At 35.8% G+C, this 19,338-nt stretch overlaps 1 protein-coding gene across 3 annotated transcripts in view; it reads right to left on the bottom strand.

Moving 5' to 3' along the window:
• The window catches only part of LEMD3 (LEM domain containing 3), a 79,478-nt gene that overhangs the window by 25,571 nt on the left and 34,569 nt on the right, over nucleotides 1-19,338 (bottom strand). For all 3 annotated transcript variants that reach the window (XR_006204935.1, XR_006204936.1, XM_042947078.1), the window contains exons 4-6: nucleotides 17,765-17,832; nucleotides 1,257-1,336; nucleotides 1,026-1,171 (exon numbers count right to left, since the gene is read on the bottom strand). Coding sequence is in view for 1 of the 3 variants with exons in the window: in XM_042947078.1 (XP_042803012.1) it covers nucleotides 1,026-1,171; nucleotides 1,257-1,336; nucleotides 17,765-17,832 (294 nt within the window). In the remaining 2 variants the exon portion in view is untranslated. The remainder of the gene's footprint in view (nucleotides 1-1,025; nucleotides 1,172-1,256; nucleotides 1,337-17,764; nucleotides 17,833-19,338) is intronic.

The raw sequence follows: 19,338 nt of genomic DNA, 5'->3' as shown, positions 1-19,338 counted from the left end.
AAACAATGTAACCACATCTCACCAACTTTTTCCTTTGCCACATTAAGCTATTAGAAAAGTGAGTTTTCTAAGACTGTAAATATACTACACCTGACTTTAAGTAAATTATTTTTAAAGGACTTGAACAGAAAAAAGAAAAAAATAAGTATCTTCTAAATTCCTATAAACGGGGAGCCTGGGTGGCTCAGTCGGTTAAGTGTCCAACTCCTGATTTCAGCTCAGATCATGATCTCATGATTCGTGAGATTGAGCCTGGAGTTGGGCTCCACACTGGCAGCAGGAAGACTGCTTGGGATTCTCTCCCTTTCTCTCTGTCTGTCCCCTGCTCACTCACTCTCAAAAATAAACCTAGAAAAATAAATTCCTATAATCAATCAAAACAGTCATAGAAAATCCAGGAATCCAAGGTAAATGATATTTTTTTAAATCAAAAAGAATTTTAATGAACTTAATTTATAATATTTTATTATTTAAAAAATAAGCGGGGTGCCTGGGTGGCTCAGTCGGTTAAGCGTCCGACTTCGGCTCAGGTCACAATCTCGCGGTATGTGAGTTCGAGCCCCGCGTCGGGCTCTGTGCTGACTGCTCAGAGCTTGGAGCCTGTTTCAGATTCTGTGTCTCCCTCTCTCTCTGACCCTCCCCTGGTCATGCTCTGTCTCTCTCTGTCTCAAAAATAAATAAACGTTAAAAAAAAAAAAAAATTAAAAAAATAAAAAATAAAAAATAAGCTTAATTTTAAAATTTTCCTGTTCTATTTTCTTAAGATTTCTGTTTATGCACCATACTTGCTTTTCCTGACATTCTTATAAAGTTTTATTCCAACTTCCCTTATAATACTGATTTCTAAGTCCTTAGATTAATACTGACAATATGTATAAAAAAAGTCACTGTTATTATACCTTAATGAAGACTTCTCGATGTGATTTATAATGGGAACTACCACAGAAGTAAATTCTCAACTGGTAAAATACAGACACAAAAATTCTACACTATCATGTATCTTCTTTCTCACCCCAACAACTTACCTAAGCATAACAACAATAACCTGTGGGTGACAGTAATAAAAGCACGTCGAAAACGACACCAGAAAGACATCTGTGGTCTTGTGGACTGTAAAAACTGCACATCAGTTATATTTTTCAATTGCTCCTCGGGGCCATAACCAACACACCTATTTAAAAATAATTAAGGAGACTTTAGAGCCAAAATCACTACTTATACTACAAAATGGCCAAAGTGGAAATTAAATCCTTTACCTTATTCCAACATCTTTTCCATTTTTTAAAATCCACTTCAAAGAAATATTAAATATATCTTCATATTCAGGGCCTAAATCCTAATAAGAAAAATGGAGAAAATAACTAACTATTCTTAGTCATTTACATTCTTTTGACTCTGTGTAAGCTATACTATAAATACCATACTTTCATTTTTATGTAACACTTGAAACTATATTACATAACAAAAATGTATTATTCATTACAGAAAAACAAAAGGAGAAAAAAAAAGTCACAATTTCCCCACCATCCTAAGATAAGCAGTATTAATATTTTTTTATGTTTTCTTTTTGGTTCTTTCACATTTACAGATTTGGAGGATTTTTTTTTTTTTTAAAGTAATTTGTCTTTTAAGTATCACTGTGGTAAGAGTGGATGAGCTAATTTTTTTATGGAATACTATTTTTAGATGAACAAATGGCAAACTATTCAGAGTTGGCTGTTTCACTGACATTTTCTCAACAAATGAATGAAGCAGGCCTGTCAACTCAAGAAAAACAGTTGACTTTGTTACCAATGATGACATTCAAGCTTTCATGTCAAAAGCAAAATCTGGAAAAAGTTGCATCCATTACTATAAGCTTGACACCCTTGCAGTACTTAAAGACCTTTGCAATGAGACTGGTGTAATATTAATGAATGCGACTTTGGGGTATGGCATAATGAAAGGTGTCAAACACTGGGAAGATCTGCATAACCTACAAACCAGTATTTTCCAAATGACCAATGCAGGAGTCGTAAAGTCTTGCACAGGTAAAGGATCTATCTGTTCTACGTGTAACCTAGAAAAAGGACTATAGAGACAGAGTAAACAAAAATCACCGATATGGTTTCACATTGCACACTGCAACTAATCTTTAAGAAACTACTACTTAGACTTTTGGTACAGTATCAAAGAAGAGTATCTACAATTATCTGGAAAGAGTATTAAAATACTTTTCCCTGTTTTGACTACATATCTATATGAGGCTAGATTTTCTTGACATACTTCAACCAAAACATCACAATAACTGAATACAGAAGCAGATACGAAAATCCAGTATAGTTTTATTAAGCTACACATTAAAGATTATAGAGATTTGCACACATGCAAAACAATGCCACTATCACTAAATGTTTTTATTTTGGATAAATTAGTTATTTTTCATAAAAATACATTGTTAAATGTTAACATGTAATAAGTTCATTATTCTTAAAAGAATAAGTAAATTTAATTTTTTTGCTTAAATTTCTAATAAGGTAAATATATATCTAAATCTATCTATGTATATATATCCCACAGACAAAAGCCACATAGGGTCCTCAGTAATTTGAGGACTGCAAAAGGGTCATGAAACCATAAAGTTTAAGAACTGCTGTGCATAGGTATATTATGTATTTTTTAATTAAAATAATGTGGTATCACATTATATGTACTGTTTATTCCACTTGCTTTTATCACAAAACGAAGTATTATTGTGTCAATATCACCAAACATGGAACGACCCTATTTTTTTTCCAGCAACATAGTGTTCTAGTCTATGGCTGGTTATTTTATACTTTAATCAACCTCTTATTAATGAACATTTAGAGTGTTACCGATTATTTTAATGTATCAAATAACACTATAATAAATACCCTTGAAAATTCTTCCATTCAATAAATATTTATTGAGGGTCCACTATGTGCCAGGTACTGTGCTAAAACCCAGAGAGATAGCACTAAGCAAAACAGTCAAACTTCCTTGTTCATGGAGCTTATATTCTATTCAATATATTTTATGTACTTTTTGAAGTGCAAAGAATGAACTTCTAAAAACATCAGTAAAAAGACATTTTTTTTAGAAAGTTATTTTTTTTTAAGTTTATTTTGAGAGAGAGTGCGAGAGAGCACGGGGGAGGCAGAGAAAGGGAGAGACAAAATCGCAAGCAGGCTCCATGCTGTCAGAGAGGAGCCTGATATGGGGCTCGAATTCACAAACCATGAGACCATGACCCGAGCTGTAATCAAGAGTCGGACACTTAACCGTCTGAACCACTGAGATGCCCCAAGAAGTCATTTTTAAAAACATTTTTAAAAGAATTTTGTAAGTAATAGCTGTTGCATTTTATCAACAGATTCTTTAATAGCATTGGAAATTAAGGTTTACATTTGATCAGTACAATTTACTTCCTAATATGAAACTGGCGAGTTTTTTTTAATGTTTCAAATCTGAAAATACAGAAAGCTTTATGAAGCAGAACAAATCTTACTAGGCATCATTACTTATGCGTAACTACTACCAGGATGTTTTTAGATGGTAAAGAGAAATTACAAACTACCTGTTATTGAAAAAAAAAAGTGTAATCTTTCATCATTATTTATAAATATCAAAAAATTTGTAGCCAATGTAAGTATAATAACTGACAAATGGTTTATAGATGAGATCACTTCAAGGGAATACTATGAATTTGGAGATGATCATTAAGAGCTAAATAGCTAATGCTTAAAGTAAGACAACATGCAATTAAATATAACTATAAAAATTTTACTCATGAATAACGACTAAAAAAATTTTTCAGTGATTTTTAAGCATTACTATTGCTTTAAAATGTCATACAATAAAATTATACTAAAATAATTTCAGTCAATTACGGTTTTAATTGTTATAATTACACTGCTAGAAATCACCTGGTGTATAACTAAAAATCAAAACTCATATTCATTTGCTCTAAAATTAGAGAAGGAAAAAAAAACTGATGAAGGAACATCAAGAGAACTTAATTTCAGTTTATACTGCATCAATCAGGATTAAAAAAGCACAAGCTATAGAGGGCCTTGAAAATCCATAAAGCAGGATTAATATGGGTTATCCATGGAGTTGGAGACATTGCACTCATTGTGATGTGTAGGGTTTTTTTTTTAAGTTTTTATTTTAATTACAGTTAGTTAACATACAATGTAATATTAGTTTCAGGTGTATAATACAGGGATTCAAATTTCCATACATCACCCAGTGCTCATCACAAGTGCACTCCTTAATCCCCATCACCTATTTCACCCACCTCCCCAATCCACCTCCCCTCTGGTAACCATCAATTTGTTCTCTACAGTTAAGAGTCTGTTTCTTGGTTTGTCTCTTTCATATTCCCCTCTGTTCATTTGTTTTGTTTCTTAAATTCCACGTATGAGTGAAATTATATGGTACTTGTCTGTGACAAACATTTCATTTAGCATTATATATAATTCCACATCCATTATGTTGTTGCAAATGGCAAGATTTCATTCTTCATTCCATTACACACACACACACACACACAATCTGTATGTGTGTGTGTGTGTGTGTGTGTGTGTGTGTGTGTGTGTGTATATATATATATATATATATATATATATATATCTCCCATTTTCTTTATTTATCAATCGATGGACACTTAGGCTGTTACCATAATTTGGCTATTGTAAATAATGCTGCTATAAACACAGGGATACCTGTATCCCTCTGAATTAGTGTCTCTATATTCTTTGGGTAAATACTCAGTAATGAGACTGCTGGATTACAGGGTAGTTCTATTCTTAACTTTTTGAAGAACCCCATACTGCTTTTCACAGTGGCTACACCAGTTTTCATTCCCACCAACAATGCAAAAGGGTTCCTTTTTCTCCATATCCTTGCCAACACGTGTTTCTTGTGTTGTTGACTTTGGCCATTCTGACAGGTGTAAGGAGATATTTCACTGTAGTTTTCATCTGTTATTTTTCTGATAATGAATGATGTTTAGCATTTTTCATGTGTCTGTTGGCCATCAAATGTCTTCTTTGGAAAAATGTCTGTTCATGTCTTCTGCCCAGTTTTTAACTGATTTATTTGGTTTTGGGGTGTTGAGTCTTAGAAGTTCTTCATATATTTTGGATACTAATCCTTTATCACATATGTTATTTGCAAATATCTCCTCCCATTCTGTAGGATGCCTTGTAGTTTTGTTGATTGTTTTCCTTTACTTGCAGAAGTTTTTCATTTTGATGTGGTCCCAATAGTCTATGCTATGCTCGCTACAAGTGCAGCTACCATCTGTCACCATACAACACCACTATAATACCACTGACTATGTTCCCTAGGCTGTGCCCCTCAACCCTACAACTTATTCATCACTTCATAATTGGAAGCCTGAACCTCCCACACTCCTTCACTCATTCTGCCTATCCTCCTACCCACCTCCCATCTAACAACCACCAGTTTATTCTCTATTTATGGGTCTGTTTCTGTTTTATTCATTCATTTTTTAGATTCCACATACAAATGAAATCATAAGACATGGGTATTTTTAAAAATCAATGAAATATACATTTTGCACTTTCCTGTATTTATATGTTCTTCGGCCTATATTACAACAATATGCAAGATATAATGACATTTTTGCTTTATTACATAGAACTTTGAAGGCTAGACTATACATGTAAGTTTCACATAACGTAAAAACAAATTTCCAAGTTTATTAGCTGTATATTTTAAACATAAGAATTTTAGAAGGCTGAAGATATTATAAGTAGCATTACTGCCTTCATTAATTATCCTTAAAAATGAACATAATGGTTCAAATTAACAAGAACACCTACTCTAATAAGCTAATTATATGCAGGAACAAAGAACTTAAAACTTTTAGTTATAAAATAATAAGGGTAAGAAAGGATATCTGTGGTTATTTTCCCATTTTGTTTTCCTTTCCCACGTTAATACTACTTACTATCTGGAATACAGTAAAACCATTCCCTTTATGAATACACATTTTCAAAAAAACAATTGATAATTTATTTAAAATCTCATTAAAGATGTAATAGAGTATTAAGGTCTAAAACAGGTCATTACTTCCACAAATGTTCTATATAGTATACAGAGTTCTACAGTATTATAAAGTAGAATTTTTGAAGATATAAAAGATGAATTTATTTTCTGGCTTATGCCAGTTAAACAGCTTAGGCTAACATCATAGTATACATAGCATCTTCCTGATTTTAAGAGTAGAAAATATTTTATTATTCATTTTTTGTAGCCACCTAAAAAGCTATAAGGTAGGGGCAGGCCAACCTTTTCTGTAAAGGACCAAAGAGTTAAGTATTTCAAGCTTTGTAACTGTATACACTTCTGGTCTCTGTCACATATATTCTAAGCAACCTTTAAAAAATGTTGTATAACCCCAACTAGTAGGCCATACAGAAATAGGCCCCCAGGCTATAGTTTGCCAACCCCTGAGGTGAAGCACACTTGTATCATAAAATGCTCGTTTTCTAATCACTGACACAAATAAAGAGAAAACTAAATTTTTCATTTTTAAAGCAGGTCAATTACTATTATTACTATCTACTTATAGGCAACAGCTCAGTCAACATACCGCTGACTGCTTCATTTAAATGTTTCTAAATTCAAAGCATACTTTCCGAAATCTATAACAAATCTATTTTAACATACCATGTGTGAGCACACACACATCCATGACTCCCAATTCCAAATTTACCTTATTCTCAAAATAACTGGCAAATGTGTATTTTTATTAAAACCCATATCAGGTCTTTGAACTTAGATTACAGTTTCAAAGTATAGAATACTGTTTCATGTAAAAGGCTCAGGTCATTAAATAAAGCTAGAAAGCATCAGTAAGGAGGGAAAAAGATGCTGATACAGGGAGAAGTCAAATAATGATTAAAAACCTACTGGGTAGCTCACAAATGGATAATTTACATGGTACTAATAACTTACTGTGGCTTCCCAGTTAGTGAATATTCTGGTTGTGACATGACACACGCCATACATGTTACCCTTTAAATTAATTAAAACAGGACCCACGGGAACCAAAACAAGAGTAAATATGATTTAACTCTTGATGATTCACCTCCAGGAATAACAGAAAGAACATGGTCCTTAACATCAAGCAGGCCTGGGATCAGATCATGACTCCACAATTGACTAGCTGTACATATAACCCCAAGTAGAGACAAGAGAAAGTAGGTTATCTGTGCCGATGTATCTATTTTGATCACTTCTTCAGATCTTAGCCCTCATTCAGGGTCAGTCTCTTGCCCACTCAAAAGATGGAGCTAGTGGTTATGAACCCAGTCCTTCCATCTAAAAGGCAGAACAGTACAGTGAGAAGAGCAAGCACTTTGATTCTATTCCCAGCTCCACTACTTAATAGCTGGATGATGTAATCATTAAACCCCTCTGGGCTTTAGTTTCTTTATGAAGTGGATTTGACACCACCTACCTCGCTAGGTTACTGTGAAGTCAGAGATACTAACAAAGTCCCAGGATAAATTGTACTTGATAAATTGTAATCATCAAGAAACGTATCCCTCATTCCAGTTCTCGGAAAACTTATTTTTCACCAGAGACATAATTACATTAACAGTGATTAGCATTCCAAGATAGGACATAAAATTTGGCACATTTACAGCTATCTTCTTTCTTACTATTTTCCTCACAAATCTTAAACATATTCATTGTGTTGAAGTCTAAAAATGTTTTGCAAATGAACTACAAAATGAACCACCATTCATTACATCATTCAGTTGGAAAGTTATCACACTAAACTCCCACCATTTAACTTAAAAACAAGTCGGTCCTTTCATGAAAATATATAATGCTATGTATTTCCTAAATGTTCCACCAGAGGGACCTCTTTACTTCTCACAAATCAAAACAAGCTTCCATCCTCAAAAATGATGAATAAAAAACTCAAGAGAAACACTGGGGGAGTTAGAAAAACAGTGCTTAAATTATTTAAATTAACCGTGAGGTTTATTTACAAATCCTTTAAAAGAGAAAGTAGGAGAAATAAAATAAGGATGGAATGTGAAGAATCAAATTCAAGAAGATAAAAAAAATTTTACTGAGGCTTACTTACTCACTCATTTTACTCTACCAAACATTTACTAATATTGTGCTTAAAATGCACTGGCAGTTGGGGGAAAATCAGTTTACACTCATCGGATTTCTATGCATCCTTTGGCCCATTTACTCCTGAATGCAAAAACTTGTGTTCCTCATGAAGTCATAGTACAAATACACGAAATGTACAACAGATCTCTCTCTCTCTCTCCATAAGCAGAAAGCCTACAGTATAGGTATTATGATCATGGTTTTTGACACCAGCTGTGTAGTGAGGGTCTTCCATATTTATGCTACAACTTGGGCAAAATAAAGTGAAATCACCAATTTTGACTAGAATGTGCTAAAATGATCACTCCAAATTAGAAAGCAATTTGGCAACATATATCAAAAACATTAACAAAAGCTCACACTCCTTAACAACTAGTTTCCTTTCGAGGACTATTTCCCAAGGAAATAATCAGAAAATCAAATACTACATGCAAAGATTAAAGTGCTTTTGTAATACTGAAAAACCACAAACCAATACAATGCAATAAAATCATGTAAAGAAATATTACCCAGTGACAAAAAGAAAGTTTTCAAAAACCTGAACAAGGACATGGAAAAATGTTCATAATAATTTTAAGGAAAAAATATACAAACATTTGCAATATGAAGTATTTATACAATTTATGGTGAGGGGCCCCTGGGTGGCTCAGTCAGTTGAGCATCCAACTTTGGTTCAGGTCATGATCTCATGGTTTGTGGGTTCGAGCCCTGGGTTGGGCTCTGTGCTGACAGCTGGGAGCCTGGAGCCTGCTTCAGATTCTGTGTCTCCCTCTCTCTCTGCCCCTCCCCCCTCATGCTCTGTCTGTCTCTCTCACAAAATTTTAAAAAATTTTTAAATAAAATAAAATTTATAGTGGTACTAATTTTATGGAAGAAAACATAAGAAAAGGCTAGAGAAAAATGAACCAAAAATAAGTGGTTAACCTTGGGTGGTGAATTTGAAATGTTTTTCTCCTTTTTTTCCCTATTAGTTAAATCATGCGCATGAGTTAATGTTACATTGGGAAAAAAAAAAAAAAAACAACATTATTAAAAGTAGTACTTAAAAGCTTTTATCCAGACCTTAAAATTTTATTTGGGGGGGGGGGGGGGGAGTTTCTGTTTAATGCTTTTTTTTTTATTGAAGTGGCAGTCCAAACTCCATCTTTGGTGGTGACAAGCCAAACCAGGTTTCACAGCATTTGAAAACACAAAGTAACTGCACTTAACTAATTAAGGCTGGAACTAATTCAAAATCTTTTGTAAAAACATACATTAGAAATTCTACTGAAGGAAAACAAAAAGCAAAACCCAATCTAAACATAAAATTCCAGGGAAAAGATACAAAAATCTTTTAAGACCGGAGTTCATTAATCTCAATTTTTTTAACTCAGTTCTCAGGCAGTTCTCAACTCAACTCACGCATGGGTACAACCAATAATTCCTCTGCTGCCAGCCTTTAACAGAAATAGTCTCTCATGCCCTACTGCTGCCTGGCTTAGATTCCGACTTGTCCCAACCCTGGCTCTGTGTCCCTTCTTTTTACCTTATCTTATTGCTGACCCACAGCTACAATCAAATGGGGGTGAGCAGAGAGGAAGATCATTAATCATCCTTCCAGATCAACCCCTGCCTCTTCCACAGCTCCAGCATAAATACTAGTCAAGCCCTATCCTTTCAAATAGAGTATTAAGGAGCTTTTAAGAGTCTCGAGACTCTCCTGTAATGTCAATTAATCTTGTAGGCATTTATGACCAACCATAACACATATCTGTGCCATTACCTCTCTAAGAGATTTGACTAAGAAAAAAAGAGAGGAAAAAAAGAGAACGAAAAAGCAGGAAAGAAGCACTGGTTGGGATCAGATTTTCCCAATGCTAGAAGTAAAAACACTTTCAACTATCTCATAAAGAATTACTTGCTTTGGCACAAAAACAGACACTCAGATCAATGGAACAGAATAGAGAAAAGCCAGAAATGGACCCACAAATGTATGGACAACTAATCTTTGACAAAGTAGGAAAAGAATATCCAATGGAATAAAGACACTCTCTTCAGCAAGTGGTGCTGGGAAAACTGGACAGCAACATGCAGAAGAATGAACCTGGAGCACTTTCTTACACCATACACAAAAATAAACTCAAAATGCATGAAAGACCTAAACATAAGAGAGGAAGCCATCAAAATCCTCGAGGAGAAGGCAGGCAAAAACTTCTGTGACCTTGGCTGCAGCAACTTCTTACTCAACATGTCTCCGGAGGCAAGGGAAACAAAAGCAAAAAAAACTATTGGGACCTCATCAAAATAAAAAGCTTCTGCACAGTGAAGGAAACAATCAGCAAAACTAAAAGGTAACCAATGGAATGGGAAAATATATTTGCAAACAACATATCAGATAAAGGGTTAGTATCCAAAAATCTATAAAGAACTTACCAAACTCAACACCCAAAAAACAAATAATCCAGTGAAGAAATGGGCAAAAGACATGAATAGACACTTCTCCAAAGAAGACATCCAGATGGCCAACCGACACATGAAAAAATGCTCAACATCACTCATCATCAGGGAAATACAAATCAAAACCACAGTGAGATACACCTCACACCTGTCAGAATGGCTAACATTAACAACTCAGGCAACAACAGATGTTGGCGAGGATGCAGGGAGAGAGAGGATCTCTTTTGCACTGCTGGTGGGAATGCAAACTGGTGCAGCCACTCTGGAAAACAGTATGGAGGTTCCTCAAAAAATTAAAAATAGAACTACCCTATGACCCAGTAATTTCACTACTAGGTATTTATCCAAGGGATACAGGTAGGCTGTTTCAAAGGGACACATGCACCCCAATGTTTATAGCAGCACTATCAACAATAGCCAAAGTGTGGAAAGAGCCCAAATGTCCACTGATGGATGAATGGATAAAAAGGATGTGGTATATGTATGTGTGTGTGTATATATATACAATGATACAATGGAGTACCACTTGGCAATCAAAAAGAATGAAATCTTGCCATTTGCAAGATCCATTTCCACGTGGATGGAACTAGAGGGTATTATGCTAAGCAAAATTAGTCAGAGAAAGACAAATATCATATGACTTCACTCATATGAGGACTTTAAGACACAGAACAGATGAATGTAAGGGAAGGGAAGCAAAAATAATGTAAAAACAGGGAGGGGAAGAAAACAGAAGAGACTCTTAAATATGGAGAACAAACAGAGGGTTACTGGAGGGGTTGTGGGAGGGGGGATGGGCTAAATGGGTAAGGGGCACTAAGGAATCTACTCCTGAAATCATTGTTGCACTATATGTTAACTAATTTGGATGTAAATTAAAAAATAAAATTAAAAAAAATTAAAAAAAATTACTTGCTTGCTCTGGATTCCCACATGCTATACCCTCTTCCAGGAATATTCTATTCTGTGTCCCTGTAGCCTACTGTATCCAATCCCTTCTTTGCTCCCACCCCCACAATCCATTTAGCAATTCTTCCATCCCTAAGACAGAGCCCCATAATCATAACTCTTTCTAATTTAAGATCTTTGATTCTTTAAGCTCCTGATTCTTTAGGTATCCAATCTATGAGCTATTTATTACACTCTGCACAAATCTGTCTGTCATCAGTGTTCCTATCTAGGTCAAAATTGAAAATGAAGACAAGAACAAGGTAGGTTGAGAGATAAATCCTGTAGCATGTTTTTAGAAACCTCTCTCCAGAGTGACCCAAATTTAGTTAGTTAAGAAACACAGAAAAAGAAGTAAAATTTACTGGGAACTACTATACCATCAGGCACTGACTACGTATTTTATATTCAGTCTCCCAAAAACTCTTACAGGAATTAATAACCGCCCCACTTTCAAACTAAGAAACAGATACAGAAAAACAATGGGACTTTACCAGGACACACAGCTACTATGTGGCAGGGCCAGAATATGAACCCATACCTAATCTCCAATAGATCATACTGTCTTAACATCTTTTGAGTATCTACATATAAGTCATGAATTAAGCTAAAAACAGCTCACATTTCTTTTTTAATTTTTTTAACTGTTTATTTTTGAGAGAGAGAGAGAGAGAGAGAGAGAGAGAGAGAACAAGCAGGGGAGGGGCAGAGAGAGAGGGACACACAGAATCCGAAGCAGGCTCCAGGCTCTGAGCTGTCAGCACAGAACCCGACGTGGGGCTCGAACTCACGGACTGAGAGTTCATGACCTGAGCCAAAGCTGAACGCTTAACCAACTGAGCCACGCAGGCACATCTCTCTTTTTTATAAGCATATCATGGGAAACTCACTACAACCCTGCTGAAAGCCTTACAACTATACTATATTCTAAATTAAACTACACTATATTCTAAATTAAGGGGGGGGGGGGCAGTGACATCAGCAAGACAAAATAGGAAGTCCGAGACCATTGTTTCCCCATGGAGAAACAAATTCAACAATATACAGACCAATTCCCTTTGTAAGAAATGCAGAAATCAGTTGAGGCTCCTGCACCTCCAAACAAGTGTGAAACTAGCAGCATGGAAGCCAGTAACAAAATCGGTAGCGCTCACCAGAGCCCCAGCCCATGGCACAACGTGGTACGACCAGAGGAAAATTTGTAACTCCTGGCTTATCCGTGAGGAGGGGAAGAAAAGACTGAAATATATCTCTAATGTTCAGACTTTTCCAGGGGCTACCAGAAGGACTGGTTTCTGTCTTTCCTGAATCTAAGTACTGACCGGTAAAAGCACCAGGTTGGAGGCAGCTGAGAACAAAAGCAATGCTATGAACTAGCACCTACTCACTCACCATTGTCCTCCACAGCTCAGTGCAGAACGAGTGGGAGAACACCCCAAATTTCTGGTTTCCCCCTGAGGAAACAAAGAGTTGGAGCAGGTATCCACTGTTCCAGGTTCTCAGGAAGCTGTATCACCTGTCTCAGAGCACTGAGGACACCTGACATAGTCTAAACACCTGGGCGTTGCTGGGGGTTGCTGCGAACAAACAAGTGCTGGACAGCTTGCTGCTGCTCCAGAAGCCCCACAATACGGCAGACAGACGCCAGAGGGAGCAAGAGATTACAAACTCCTGAAAAAAGAAACCTGCAAAACCTCTCTAGATGGGAATTTAAACCCAAAAATCCAGAGAAGATACATACACAGAAAAGGTGTGAGAGGACCCCAGAATCTCTATCTGAGCTCATTGGTGAAGGTCTTCCTCTTCGTGAAGGCAGGCTCTAACAACTAGGAGGTACAGCTCTGTCTTCAAAGGGAGAGATCCTGGGGCACCTGGGTTGTGGCTCAGTCAGTTAAGCATCCTAGTCCTAACGTCGCCTCAGGTCATAATCCCAGGGTCATGGGATCAAGCCCTGCACTGGGCTCCACACTGAGCATGGAGCCTGCTTAAGATATTCTCTCTCTCGGGGCACCTGGGTGGCTCAGTCGGTTAAGCGGCCGACTTCAGCTCAGGTCATGATCTCGCGGTCCGTGAGGGCTGTGAGTTCGAGCCCCGCGTCGGGCTCTGTGCTGACAGCTCAGAGCCTGGAGCCTATTTCAGATTCTGTGTCTCCCTCTCTCTGACCCTCCCCTGTTCATGCTCTGTCTCTCTCTGTCTCAAAAATAAATAAATGTTAAAAAAAAAAAAGATATTCTCTCTCTCTCTCTCTCTTTTCTTTCTTTCTCTCTCTCTTTCTCCCCCCGTGACCTCTTCCCCTCTCCCATCTCATGCGTGTACTCACTCTCTTTCTAAAAAAAATAAAAATAAAAACAAATTCAAATGCATAGATCCAAACACAAAATAATGAGGCACATGAAGGAAATAATAACACTGGGCTCGAATAAAGGAACAAAATAAATCTCCCAAAAACTGACCCTAAAGGAGCGAAGGTATATGAATTACCTGACAAAAATTTCAAAATAATGGTGATAAAGATGGTCAACAAACCCAGGAAAACAACACATGAATAAAATGAGAATATCAATAAAGAGAGAAAAAAATCAAAAACAAATGAACAGATTTGGGAGCTGAAGAATATCATAACCGAATCAAAAAATTCACTAGATGAGTTCAACATCAGACTTAATCAAGCAGAAGAATCAAGGAACTCGAAGACAAGCCATTTGCCATTATCCAGTCAGAGGAACAAAAAGAAAAAATAATGAAGAATGTAAGAAGCTTAAAAGTCTTAATGGGACATTACCATTCAGACCAATATATGCATTATGGAAGTCCCAAAAAGGAGGAGAGAAAAGGGCAGGAAGCTTATATGAAGAACTAATGACCGCAGACTTCCCAAATCTGGGGAAGGAAATGGATATTCAGATTCGAGAAGCCCAACAGCTTTTATAGCAAAGTGGTACTAAGAGGGAAGTTTATAGTGACATAACAGCTACATTAAAAAAGATCTCAATAAACAACCTCAAGGAACTAGAAAAAGAACTAAGCCCAAAGTTAGCAAAAGGAAATATTAAAGAGTAAAAATAAGTAAAATACAGAATAGAAAAAAAGAAGTGTTACTTTTTTGAAAAGATCAGCAAAACTGACAAATCCTTTAAAAAGAAAGAAAACGCAAATAAAATCAGAAATAAAAGAGAGGATATTAAGTCTGATGTCATAGAAATACAAAGGATGTAAGAGACTACTATGAACAATAGCCAACAAATTAGTTAACCAGAAAAAAGTAGACAAATGCCTACAAACATATAACCTATCAAGACTGAATCACAAAGAAACAGAAACTCTGAACAGACTTATAACTGGTTAGGACATTGAATCGGTAATCAAAAACCTCTCAAACAAGAAGAGTCCAGGACTCAGTGGCTTCACTGGAGATTTCTACCAAACATTATTAATGCTTCTCAAATTCTTCCAAAAAACTGAAGAGAAGGAACACTTCTATTCACTCATTTCATGCGGTCAGCATTATTCTTAACAGCACATTAAGAGGAACATACACCGTGACCAAGTAGGATTTATTCCTGGAATTCAAGGATGGTCCAAAATACAAAAACCAGTCAATGTGATACACATGAACAGAATGAAGGATAAAAATTACATGATCATCTCAACAGACACAGAAAGAGCATTTGACAAAATCAATACCTTTTCATGATTAAAAACACTCAACAAAGGGATACCTAGGTGGCTCAATTAATTAAACATCCGACTCTTGATTCCAGCTCAGATCATCTCATGGTCGTGAGATCAACCCCATCAGTTTCTGTGCTGTACGTGGAGCCTGCTTAAGATTCTCTCTCCCTCTCTCCCCCCCACCCTGCCCTGTGCACTCTCTCGCTCTCTCTCTCAAAATAAACATTAAAAAAACAAACACTCAACAAACTAGGAATAGAAGCAAATTATCTCAATATAATAAAGGTCATATATGAAAAGCACACAGCTAATATCATACTCAACACTGAACAACTGGAAGTTTTTCTTTGGAGACAGGAACAAGGCCAGGATAAGGATGTCTACTGTTGTCATTTCTATTCAATATATAGTACTGGAAGTCCTAGTTACAGCAATTAGGTAAGAAAATGAAATAAAAGGCATCCAAACTGGAAAGAAAGAAGAAAAATTATCTCTGTTCACAGATAACATCTTATATACCCTGCAGATAGCTCTCTCTCTCGTCCCCACTCACACAATAAGCAAATTCAGCAAAGTTGCAGGATAAAAAAATAAACATACAAAAACAGTTGCATTTCTAGACACTAAAAATGAACAATCAGAAAAGGAAATTAAGAAAATCCTATTTAAAATAGTATCAAAAAGCACAGGAGATGAAAGACTTCTACACTGAAAACTATAAACACTGCTAAAAGAAATACAAGACACAAATAAATGGAAAGATATCCCATGCCCATGGACTAAAAGACCCAATATTGTTAAAATAACCATGTTACCCCAAGTGTTTTACAGATAGATTCAATGCAATCCCTATCAAAATCCCAACAGCATTTTCTCAGAAATAGAAAAAATCCTAAAATTTATATGGAGACACAAAGAACCACAAATAGCCAAAACAACTTTGAGCAAGACCAAAGGTGGAAGCCTCCTGGTTCGTGACTTCAAAACATACTACAAAACTGTAGTATTCAGAAGAGTATAGTACTGACATGAAGACAGACATATAGACCAATGGAAGAAAAGAGAGAAATAAACTCACACATAATTGATCTTCAACAAGGGTGCTAAGAACACACAATGGGGAAAGGACTGTCTCTTCAAAAAATGCTGTTGAGAAAACTAGATTTCCTCATGCAAATGAATCAAATTGGACCCTTATCTCACACTATACACAAAAATCAACTCAAAATGAATTAAAGACTTAAATATAAGACATGAAAAGATAAAACTCTAAGAGGAAAACACAGAGGAAAAGCTTTATGACATCGGTCTTGGCAATGATTTTCTGGATATGGCATCAAAAAGCACAGGTAACAGCAGCAGCAACAACAGAAAAACACAGACAAGTGAAACTGTATCAAACTAAACAGCTTCTGCAAACAAAGGAAATAATGAAAAGAGTGAAAAGACAACCTATGGAATGAAAGACAATATTTCCAAACCATATCCAAAATAAAGAAATGACTCCTACACCTCAATAACAAAATCAAATAACCTGATTTAAAAATGGGTAAAGTATGTGAATAAACATTTTTCCAAAGAAGACAAACAAATGTCCAACAGGTATAAGAAAAGATGTTTGACATCACTAATCATCAGGGAAATGCAAATAAAAACTACAGTGAGATATCACCTTGTACCTATGAGGATGGCCATTATTAAAATAAGAAACAACAACAACAAAAACAAGTGTTTTTGAGGATGTGGAGAAAAGGGGAAGGAACCTTGGAAACTGCTGGTGGGAATGTGAAATGGTACAGTCACTATGGAAATCAGCATGGACGTTCCTCAGAAAATTAAAATAAAACTATCATATGCAATTCCACTTCTGGGTATTTACTCAAAAGAACTGAAAACAGGGTCTAAAAGATATTTGCACCCCATGTTCACTGCAGTATTATTCACAATAGCCAAGAAGCAGAAACAACATAAACATCCACCTACAGATCAACGGATAAAGATAGTGTGTGTGTGTGTGTGTGTGTGTGTGTGTGTGAGCGTGCACGCATATGTGTAATATTATTCAGCCTTAAAAAAAAATCCTATCTATCTTAACACTTATCCATCTTAATCTTCTGTACCCTTCCTTCATATACTATTTCCTAAAGATCACTTACAGTGGTTTAGAAAATTCATCCGCAAATTGTTTTAGCACCCTGAGATGACATTAATCTGGGGTGAAAGATCTAAAATAAATGACAATGGTTAGATGCTTACTTGCTTTCTTACATGCTACTTACCTATCTCAATTTCTCTCACCAATGTTGTTTGTACCCTTTCCAAATTAATGTGCATTCTCTCATAGAGAATGTTCTAAAACAAACTAAAACAGAAAACGTTGAGTAATTCTGTTTTCTCTATCTGCTCACATTACACCAAACAATAGGCCCAAGTTTGTAACAGTACAATTAATCAAATGCATGGTACTTTTGATACAAGTTGTAATAATGTATATAAACTTTAAGAAAACGGCTATCAAAAGTCTAATTACACTGCTTACTTTTAAATATGCAGCTGCCTCTTGGACAGAAAGTGTTCTCTGACTAGAACTGCCACATTCATGATCTCCTGGAAAGATTAGCATATTATTAATTTTGAATCAGTACTATATTAAACAGAAGAAAACAAATACAATTAATCAAAATATTTTACAATTTATACAATTATAGGTTATATTATTATAATCAATAAAGAAAGAAGATAAACCATATTTAATTTCCTATTAAAATCCAGTAGGTAATAGAAACAAACAATTATCTTTACACAAACCACCATCTTTGAATACATTTCTAAACAGTCCGGGTAGGAACATGTCTTCTTTGTATGTTTTCAACTAAATCACTGACAGGGGAGGAACCATGTCACATGATGCTTATCCACACATCTTGGCACACAGCAGGTCCTCGCCAGGTTTGCTGTTTTTCGAGAGGGGAAATTCACCGTGGTAACTTAACACATCTATTACCAAAGCTAATAATTCAAGGATTCAAATAAATTTGAATTAAAATGTACATTCTGTATATTAAGATAGTGCTAAGCCTCTTTAGCAAGGTGTGTGCATGCCTTAAAAATTATTATAACAAAGACCAACAGGGAAATTAGATAGAAGCTTCTAGGTATGATCTGGTTTCTGCAAAGAAATGCATTACATACAGAATCACATTTTCCCTTTCTGATAACGATTTATAAGAGAATGCAGTCTTTGCTTTCAGGCTTTCTGTGGTTATTAGAGACCAATTTCCTCATATTGAACTTCAATTGTAAGTTTTTCCTGCCCTGTTTCTCTTCAAGTGGATTAAAAAAAAAAAATTTAACACAAAAGCGTACTAGCTGAAGTAAACTTTGACAAATTTTTCTATCATAAAAGCAGTCACATTCCTATTTATCAGCTTTGTTCAAGTAGCCAGATTTTAATGGTCATAGTCATAAAATGGGAAGAAATACCTGTTAGATAAACAAGTAAGTCTTCAAACTTTATGATGCCTCTTCCAAGATCTAGTTTCCACAGATCTACAGCAGAGGTCGGCAAACCACAGCCTACAGCCAAATCTGCCCTACCACTGATTTTTTTTATAAATGAAGTTTTATTGAAACATAGCCACAACTCATTCATTTATGTATTATCTATGGCTGCTTTCATGCTATAATGGCAGAATTGAGTAGCTGTGACAGAGACAAGTCTAGCACACAAAGCCCAAAAAACTTACTATCTGGCCCCTTCACAGAAAAAAGTTTGCTGACCCCTGCTCTAGAGGAAGGAATCCATATCTTTAAAAGTACCCCAGACCATGCTGATCTAGCACACTACATAAAACAGTGCTATAGAGACAGCTGTAGAAGCCTGTGGTAGCAACATCAAGAATTCCTAGCGAGAGTATATACTTAACTTATTTCTGGGTGCTACAGCATACCAAATAAATGTCATTAGTTTGCAGCGTATGAATATGACAGTCAGTCAAGGCAAAGAAGGTTTTTAGTGATATACACAGAATTCTGAGCATTCAAAAACTGACCAGTATTAAGGATCCAAAGGAAAAAAAAAACCAGGCTGATGTGAGGATGAGCAACTCTAAG

This window comes from Panthera leo, chromosome B4, assembly GCF_018350215.1.
Source record: "Panthera leo isolate Ple1 chromosome B4, P.leo_Ple1_pat1.1, whole genome shotgun sequence".
Lineage (NCBI taxonomy): Eukaryota > Metazoa > Chordata > Mammalia > Carnivora > Felidae > Panthera > Panthera leo.
Note: the sequence above shows the minus strand (reverse complement) of the source record. Positions and strands in the feature narration are given on the sequence as shown.